At 50.8% G+C, this 9316-nt stretch overlaps 1 protein-coding gene across 3 annotated transcripts in view; it reads right to left on the bottom strand.

Moving 5' to 3' along the window:
* Trim67 (tripartite motif containing 67) overlaps positions 1-9316 on the bottom strand; it is a 35107-nt gene that overhangs the window by 11244 nt on the left and 14547 nt on the right. For all 3 annotated transcript variants that reach the window (XM_023700877.1, XM_004640823.1, XM_012516820.1), the window contains one exon: positions 2169-2264. In XM_023700877.1, the coding sequence (XP_023556645.1) occupies positions 2169-2264 (96 nt within the window). The remainder of the gene's footprint in view (positions 1-2168; positions 2265-9316) is intronic.

The following is a 9316-nucleotide window of genomic DNA, read 5'->3' as shown; positions in this document are numbered from 1 at the left end:
AAGAAGAAGAAGAAGAAGAAGAAGAAGAAGAAGAAAAGAAAGAAAGAAAGAAAGAAAGAAAGAAAGAAAGAAAGAAAGAAAGAAAGAAAGAAAGAGAAGTAGAGGAGGAGGAGAGGACGAGGAGGAGGAAACCGGACAGGATGTGAGCTGTGTGCAGCAGAATTCTATGCACAAGGTGCCTGAGTTTGGGTTCAAAGGAATGGAATAGCTCACATGAACATGGTGACATGGGTAGGATGTTAGTGAGCTTTTACTTAGTTCTGTTTTTCTTCTTTCTAAAACTTTTTTTTCTTTTTTTGAGAAAAGGTCTCACTCTGTAATTCAGGCTGGCCTCAAAATCATGATGATCCTCCTGCCTCAGCCTCCCTGTAGGCTGGGATTATAGGTGTGTACCTCCAGGTCTAGCTTCTAAAACTTCTATAGTATATACTTTTGCTTTTGATAATCAGGAACAAGCAAACAAAATAGTACGTTCTTATAGTAGGCCTTTCTTTCTGAAGAAAGATTTGAAGAAAGAATCCTCCAGGTCAAGATCACCATGGATTCAGACCTCAGGGCGACCAGAGCGGCAGTCTTGGTCCCAGGACCTCAGCGTGTGATTGTATCGAAGTTCATTAAACAGGTCAGTAAGTGAAAATGAGGCCATGAAGGTGGAACTGGCCCCAGGCTGCCGGGGGCACTGTTAGAAAAGGGACGGGGGGTGTACAGGGGGCTTGGGTGGAGACTCCACCTGTAGCCAAGGAGGGGGGCCCCAGGAGAAAGTGCCTGCCCACCCCTGGACTTCCAGCCCCCACAACTGAAAGAATAAATTTCTGTTCTTTAAGTCGCCCCACCACTGGCAGTTTATGCTGTGCCCTAACAAATGAACACATCTCATGTCTGTGAAACAGCGGAAACCTTGGGACTGAAAATGTTTGCACTGAAGTCTGAGTTGAGCTTGGTAGGGAGATGAGATTGGCTGAAGTTTCTGTTTCTTTGTTTTCTTTTTTCTTCAGCACTGAGGACCGAACCTAAGGCCTCATGCATACTAACAAGTATACCACAGAGCTGCATCCCCAGTCTTTTTTAAAAATTAATTTTGAGACAAGTCTTGCTAACTTGTTCAGGTTAGCATCCAACTTACTACCCTCCTGCCTCAGCCTCCCCAGTAGCTGGGATTACAGCTGTGCACTACCGTGCCTGGCCTACTGTTTGGATTTTGAATGGTCCCCAAAGGCTCATGTGTTGAAGACTTTTTCTGCTACGCAGAGGTAGTAAAACTTTCAGGAGGTGGGACCTAGTGGGAGGAAGGTCTTTCATTGGCACTGTGTCCTTGACGGTGGCATTGGGAATGCTAGCCTCTTTGTCTGTCTGTCTGTCTGTCTGTCTGTCTGTCTGTCTCTCTCTCTCTCTCTCTCTCTCTCTCTCTCTCTCTCTCACCATGAGGTGACAGCCTCTTCTGCCATGTGCCCCCACCCTGATGTGCTGTGGTGCCCCAGACCCGAAGGCAATGGGGCCAAGTGACTGTGGACTGCAACTGCCAAAACAAACCTCTCAATCTTATAAGCTGGTTGTCTCAGGTACTATTTTTATAATCAGGAAAAATCAAAGAAAAAATTATGTTCTTGTAATAGATAGCTAGCAAAGACAATCTTTATGGGCTAATTAGGAATTTAGAGGCTCTAAGACTTGTTTCCAGCAAGATACATGAAGAATGAATAGGCCCCTGGTCAATAGGGCCAGTCTCTGTGTGTCTGCTGGCCTTTGTGCCCTTGCTAGGCTCAGTACAGCACAGAGCACAGCAACTCCACAAACACACTTGTGTAGGAAGTGAGGCAGTTATGTGTGGGCACATCGGTTACATGGGCATGTTTCGGTTTAAGAAGCACCCTACGCAGATGTCACCCTATAGGACTGTGCACCTGTGGCAATGGATCACATCACTCTAGCCTTCTCTTGCAGAACTTTTTCTAACCTGCTTCATTTAAGTCGCCTTCCACATCAGGTGTCACCTTCCACATCAATGGATGGAGAGTGGCACTGCCAGCACCCAAGGGTACCCAGCAGGCCACACACCTGCTAATATTCTCTGCTGGAAACACCTGTCCTGAGACTCCTCATCCTTCTGCCTGTCTGTGCGTTCTGCAGGCTGAGCACACAGAACACGCCCAGCGCCGTCACACACTCACCTGGATCTGCTGCAGGATGTTCTTGAGCTGAACCAGGAACTCCTTTGCCTCTTTGGCCTTGTCTGAAACTCCATTTAAGGCCTGAGAGAGTTGGGCCTGAAAAAGATATCTCATGGTGGGAAGGAAGTTGGTGTGAAAGGCATACGCTTGCTTTCTACCATGAAAGCCTGTGTTCATGAGTGGGTGAACTAGCCCCGTGGGTGAGCTGTCTTCACTTGTGATGGGACCCTGGCTGACACCTACAACAGATACCTGTTCCCTAGTGGTTGTTGGTGAGTGTGGATTGGCTAGTACTCTTCTACATGACCACAAAGCCCAAAAGAGGTAAGGAGCACAAGGCCCACCCCTGATGTTTGCAGAGCCCGAGGCCTGGCTGGCCCTGCTCTCCCTGTCGCAGGTTTATCCCCATCATCTGGTGCTTAGGAATATCTTAGACCTCCAGTCAAGTTCAGCTCGCCCTGTATTTTCCACACAAGGCACCTCTTCAGACCTGCAGTGCATGTACATGCAGCAGAATAGACAGGGAGAAGCCTGCGGGACTGACATGGGATGAGGCTGCATGGTCTGGACTCCTATGGGGTCCTCTGGAAGGGCGTGCAGGCTCCAGGGGCTGGTCCCTCAGCCCCTCTTACCACTGCTCACCCCACAGGGATGGAGGGGTGTGGCCAGAAGAGCCCAGAGGGGCTTGTGACACAAAGCATATGGGGATCAGTTGCTACAGCAAGGGTGGAGCTGCGGGCCGAGCTCTGGTCTTTGGCCTTAGCATTCTGCTTCTATACAATGCCACACATGCCACACGTGTACACACACACACACACGTGTACAAACACACACATACATTGGACTTGTCTTTAAAACCCACTTGTGGGGCAAACTGACAACCTTCATTTTTAACATGAGTGAGTCTCACTTTTCAAATTAAAAAGCTGAGGATATTGCAAAACAAAACGAAAAAGTCAGGATCTCCCATCCACATGTCCTTCCCTTTCTGGAAGTGTCTACTCAAAATCCTGAAAAATAGCTCTTCCCCAGCCCTAACTCTCTTTATGACCTTCATTGCCACCTGGCCTAAGATGTGTCTACATAGATACCACCCCCCCCAACCCCTCCTGAGGGCTTTGGAACACACAGCACGCCTTCACTATCTGGCCCAAGACTGAGGCAATGACTGTGATCCCTCAGCATACACTGTGGTTCTCAGAGGGGTGCCTGGATGGCCACACTCCTCCAGATCTTGTGAGCAAACTCTCTCTTGCTCCACCTAGGGCTGCCGGTGCCACTGATAAATGCTGTGAGCCCAGGAATCAGGGTCCAGCTTGTCCTCCAGAGCTGCTAGAACGGTGCAAGATGCACCATGCTGAATCCCTGGCAAACATGGCAAAGAAGCCTGTATAGACATGAAAGTGAGGAGTGATGTGTGGAAAGGGAAAGGACAGGCTGCAGCCAAGCAAGGTCAGAGAGCCAGGAATCCCAATGCTTTGGAGGTCCTCCTCACTCCAGGGCTTTACCCTCATCCAGTAGCTTAGGCTTTTTGCTCTATCAGGGCCTCCCAGGTGTTCCCACCACGTGGGAACAGCAGCCACCCAAAGGTAGGACCACAGCGCAGGTGTTTCACATCTGCTGTCTGGCATGGTGGCCTCTACCTGCATGTGACTCCTGAGTCCCTGGAGGGTGGATAATGTGACTGAGGAGCTGCAGTTTTAGTACTGCTTAGTTTAAGCTTCAACTGCCATAAGTGGCCCAAGGTTCCCCTCAGGTCTTTCTAACCACCCTGGGTGGGCCCAGTTCACTGGTGTGTAGCAGGCTCAGGTGGCAACAGCTTCAACTGTAGAAGTTTTCAAAATGAAGCCTCTCAGCACCCAGAAAAGAACAGCACCCTCTCCCCAGAGCACCCACCAGCCAGGGGCCCACTGAGGCAGAAGAACACTCCAGGTGGGCTTCAGTAACTACATTTGTTCCTCACAGTCCTGGGGCTGAAGTCCCAGATGAGGGAGCCTGTGTGGCCGGGTTCTTGGTGAGGGCCTTGCTCCTGTGCCCATCCTCTCATGGCCTCATGGTGTGTGAGAGTAGCAGAGCCCTGGTTCCCCTCCTCTTCCTAGCAGGCTCCCAGTTCATCATGGGAGTCCACTCTCTCATATTCTGGACCCAAGTACCTCCCAAAGGTCCCCCTTTCTGTCATGGTCACTGGCAGGGCTAGGGTCCACCTTCCCTAACTTCTAGGGCCTAATGGAGAGGCTCTTTCATCTTTGCAATTCAAGTCAGAAGCTGCACAAAGCACAGGCTCAAGAACCACTCCCTAGTGGACAATAAGCGGACGACTGGATCACTTCAGGTGCATACCCAGTGGGGCAGATCCCAGCAGATCCCTCACCACCTAGGGGGGCTGGCATGTGGGCTCCTGCCTGAGAGTCAGGGAGAGGGAGAGCCAGGCTCTGGTACTCATTTCCAGGGCCAGCACCACAGCCCTCCCTGGGCCTGCTGACCTCTTCTCAGTGGGCAAGGAGACCTCAACTTTGGGTAGTGCCTGGATGAAAGGATCATTTCTGCTGAACTGACACAGCATCTACCCAGCAACCTCTCTGCCTGACTTCCCCTCTGCTGCTCGGTGTACTGTGTGGAACCAGCCACCAAGAGCAGAGCACCCCAGGGACTACCCTCTGCTCCACAGTGAAGACCCTGCATAGTGATCTGCTGGCCATGGAGGGTCCTTGGGGTCATGGTGAGATGACTACTGTGCAGGTATGTCCTACAGGCACACATTTACCTCTTTCTCCACCTCTCGAGAGGAAGCTCCTCCCCAGGCAGAAGGTAAAATTTGCTTTTAAGGACAAATGGATTTTAACCTAAATAACAAACCCACAGTTGGTAGGACATGGTCTCCCCCACCAGAGTCTGGGATCACACAGTCTTCAAGCCAACACCTGATTGCCCACCTGCCATCTTTACCAGTGGCCATGGAGCAGGCTGGAGTCATGCTGGCCTTCCTTCTGGACAGGGCTGGGAGTGCGTTCTGGGTGAGGACCAGGCCACAGTGCTTCTAGGCATGGCTCTGTGTCCCAGATGGAATACTTCATCCTTCCACATTGAGCCCTGAGCGCAGTGACATTACTAATTCCTCACAGGCTCCTACTGTCACGCTTAATCATCTAACCAAGCAGCCCTTATTCCTCTTGAACTGTCCAACCCAGGGCCATTGTCTGTGAATTTCTCTAAAGCACCCCCTGGGGAGCCACCTCCATTTTCAGGTCCTAAACCTCTTAGATGATGCTCATATGCTTGCCACTGTGTGGAGAAGCCCCTCCATCACCTTCTTTGAAGTTTGGTCCCTGATTGCTAACGTTAGGGTACCTAGTGGAAGTAGAGTTTTAGAGATGAAGGACCTTAAACAATATAGTCAGACTTCTCATTAATATCTGAGAAACTGATCTTCTCATGAAATGTATAACCTACAAAGGAGCACATATGTTATTATTACATTGCTGATGAATGTCCTAACATCCACACGTGTTCCGTCTCTTGCCTGATGGGAAGTCAGCACTCTACAAGTGCAAACACTTGTCTTTCTACCTAAACATAGCCAGATACCAAAGCCAACTAAGCACAGTTCTTATCTGAGTATAAGAGAGATAGACATGGGCAACAACTGTCCATGGTCATGAAAGGCACAGAGAATACGAGTCACATTAATTCAGTGTCTGGTTGTGTGACTGCAGTGTACACTAACCCCTGACATTCAGGAGACACAACAGAGGTCACCTAGGAAAGCCTACCCTTTGGTACTGAAAGACTTCTCCTGGATGAGTTGAGCCCCTCCACAACCAACTACCCTGCAACTGGAACAAAAGAGGGTCTTAGGTTCCCACTGCCTGTGAGTGCTGGCCAGAATACCGAATCTCTTGACAATGGTCTCTGTGGAAAGTCCTCTGGGGCCCGAAGTCTCACACATCCTAGTAACCTCCTGATTGTCCTATTTCCACCAGTTCTCCTCACTTCACTTCTCCCCACAGCCATGTCCTCCACTGCCCAGCCAAGCCCAGATTCTGAGCTCCCCACGAAGTTGTCTCCTGCTGCTGCCTACATAGTCTCCACCTCCACTCCTCTCCACCTTGGCTGTGGCAGTCCTCTCTCCTTGAAGGCTCTCCATCTTTGGCTTCACCTTGAAGGCTCTCCATTTTTGGTTTCACCTAGTGCTACCTATCAGCATCCATTCCCCTGGCAAGACCCTCCCCTCCTAGCCCTTCCACCAAGGCCTGGCTACCCTCACCCCACATAGAACATGCCCTAGGAACTCCAGAACAGGGCCAGGCCTGCAGGGTGCATGGGCATCAGCCTCACCCCATGGCCAGACTGCCCTAAGAGCTCCATCCCAAGTAGCTCCATGTGCCACACAGCAGGCAGTGCAATGCCTGCCACTCAGCCTGTACCACAGCCATCCGTGTGTGAGCTGATTCTGTTCTAGCCTGTTTCTCCTTTCCTTGAGCTACTCATACCTTACTCCTCCCCCACTGGGTTTGATTAACTGGCCATGAGGTCACCTCTCACCCTTGTTCTCAGGCACACATCCTACCTTGCACACAGACCTACTTTGCATGGCTTCTGAGTGCTAATCCTTCCTGGGTCTGGGTCCAGATGTCTCTAGGTTAGCTGACACCACTGATTTGGCCCAAGAGTCCCACTACACAGACTTTCTGATGTCCCCACTCCCTGCCTTTGCCAGCAGACTAGCAGGTTTCTCCCCACTTCGCTGAACTACCATTCCGCACAGTCCTGCCCTGCCCAGCCTACAGGGAGAAGCTTTGCTTTACATCTTCTCTGAACTATCAGCCCTAGGCTGCAAGTGCCTGTGACCAAAATAGACATAGCAACCAGCAGAAATCACATGTTGAGGCTTGATGGCCCTCATGGTGGAAAGAGCAGCATCCCCTAGGAGAGAGGGGATGCTCAGGGTCTGTAGAGACACTCACAGGACTGAAGGCAGGGCGAGGTGGCCAGGGAAAGCCCTGGGAGCAGGCAAAGAATTCTCACCACCTCCTGGGCTCCCCCAGCCACAGGCTACCTTCCCTGTAGCTCTGGATCCATCCCACCCTGAGGGCCCAGGTCTTGGGCACAGTCAACCCATGCATACATGTTCACCCAGCTGAGACCAGCTCATGACTAAAGCTCAGGGACCAACTTTGGGGTAGCATTGCCATGTTAGGCTGTGGGTTGCAGGCCGAGTGGATCCCTCTGATGAGGGCTGGTACTCGCCTCATCTAGGCTGGTGGGAGCTCCCTCCTTGAGCCTGGGCACTGGAGCTTGGGGAATAAGGCCTGGCCAGACTCTCCTGGGCCCTGCAGACTGCTTCTTAGCCCCTTCCTCTGGAGCCAGAAGCCTGGGTTGAAATCCTGGCTCATAGACTCTGTGATTTTGGTGGTGTTGGAGTGTCACTTGCTTTCCCTGTTTCTGTCTCCCTCAGTCATGAAAGGGGGGTCATGTCAACAGGTACCTCGGGGGGTTTTGTGGGGCTCAAGAGAGTTGGAGTCTATATTAGAGTCTGTAAAGTGCTCAGAATGAGGTTGGCACACCATCAGTGCCATCCACAGGCTTGCTCCTCTCAGTTCTTCAAACCTGGTTCTCAGAGCTCTGCCAGGTTCTGAAGTGCTTAGGACAAGGGAATCATTTTTTTGATAAATTCCCTCTGATTTTAAGGAGGTCCACATTGGCTTCTTTTGCTTGCCACAGAGAACTGTAGCTGATCTCATGGTAAGGAGGTCAAGCAAACCCAGCCAGCCATGTGGTACAAGGCTAATGATGCCTACAGAAGTGGGGTGTGTGCGATCCCCATGGGGTTGGCCGTGGACAGAGCCCCCCTTCCCTGCTGCAGCTCAGTTTCACCTCTGACTCTCACATGCCAGCCACGTAGGCACCCTGATGAGCTTCTGCCCCCAGGCTGCCGAGGGCAGTGGCCCGGACTATCAGCCATGATATTCATTTTTTTTTTTTTTATTTTAACATTGTGTGTGTGTGTGTGTGTGTGTGTGTGTGTGTGTGTGTGTATGTGTGTGGCCAGCTCAGCCCACCAGGGGGCGCGGCCGGCTGGCATGTGGTGCTGGAGGATCGAACCGCGGTCCCTGTGCTTTGCCAAGCCTGTTCCAAGTAGGTGCTTTAGACCACTGAGCCATCTCTCCAGCCCTGTCAGCCATGATATTCAGGCTGCCACTATTAATACGTCAGCACCACCAACAGAGTGAGTGCTTGGCTAGGACTTGGTGCTGAGGTCAGAAATAACAGGAGGCAGAATTAACAGGAGCTGGCTCCCTAGTGTTAGAGACCCTTGGGTAATGGCCTAGTTCTCAGTCAGTGTTCAGTGGCCCTCAAGAACTCACCAGACAAGGGCCCGTGAGATAGCTCAGCAGACTAAGAGCCTGCTTAGGCAAGCACAGAGACTGAGGTTCGATCCTGGGCACTGCATGCCATGCCAGCCTCACCCCTGGGTGTGCTGAGCCAGAGACTAAGTCCATGCACGGTGGCACACACCTGTAATCCCAGCACTGGGGAGGCTGAAAATAGGACAATTACTATGAGTCCAAGCTGTGGAGTGAGACCCTGTACCAAATACATTTTAAAAAAAAGAATTTACCAGCAAAACCAGATGGACAATCATTGAGGAATTCCTTCCCCCACCCTACCCCAGGACTTGGATTTGTCAGTTTCTGTAGAAGATGACAGAAGTACAATGGCTGGACCTGCCTTCAAGACAAACCATACTTCATCCGGCAGGCTGCATCCTCCCTCTGAGACTTTGCCCCTGCCATTCCTCTGCATACTATGCCCTCCCTTGATTTGCAGAGGGTCCCAGTCACCTCCTTCCCTCAGCTGTCTTGTCTGACTCCACTCTGGTCTGGCTGAGAGACCCCTCTCTGGGCAGCCCACATATACTATTCCACTCTCAGCATGTGTGAACTTTTTCTATCTCAACTTTGCTTGTTCATCTTTATAAGTACTTGTTCAATAAGTATTTGTTGATTAAATGAGGTTTCTGTTGGACAACACATCAGGGAAGTTTCTAGAATAGACCAAAGAGCCCCTTAGATGACTCTACTTTAGCTTTTTCTTTCTTTTCTTTTCTTTTTTTTTCTTTCTTTCTTTCTTTTTTCTTTTTTTTTTTT

This window comes from Octodon degus, unplaced genomic scaffold (assembly GCF_000260255.1).
Source record: "Octodon degus isolate 3935 unplaced genomic scaffold, OctDeg1.0 scaffold00127, whole genome shotgun sequence".
NCBI classification, from domain to species: Eukaryota; Metazoa; Chordata; class Mammalia; order Rodentia; family Octodontidae; genus Octodon; species Octodon degus.
This window is presented reverse-complemented; position numbering and strand designations above follow the sequence as displayed.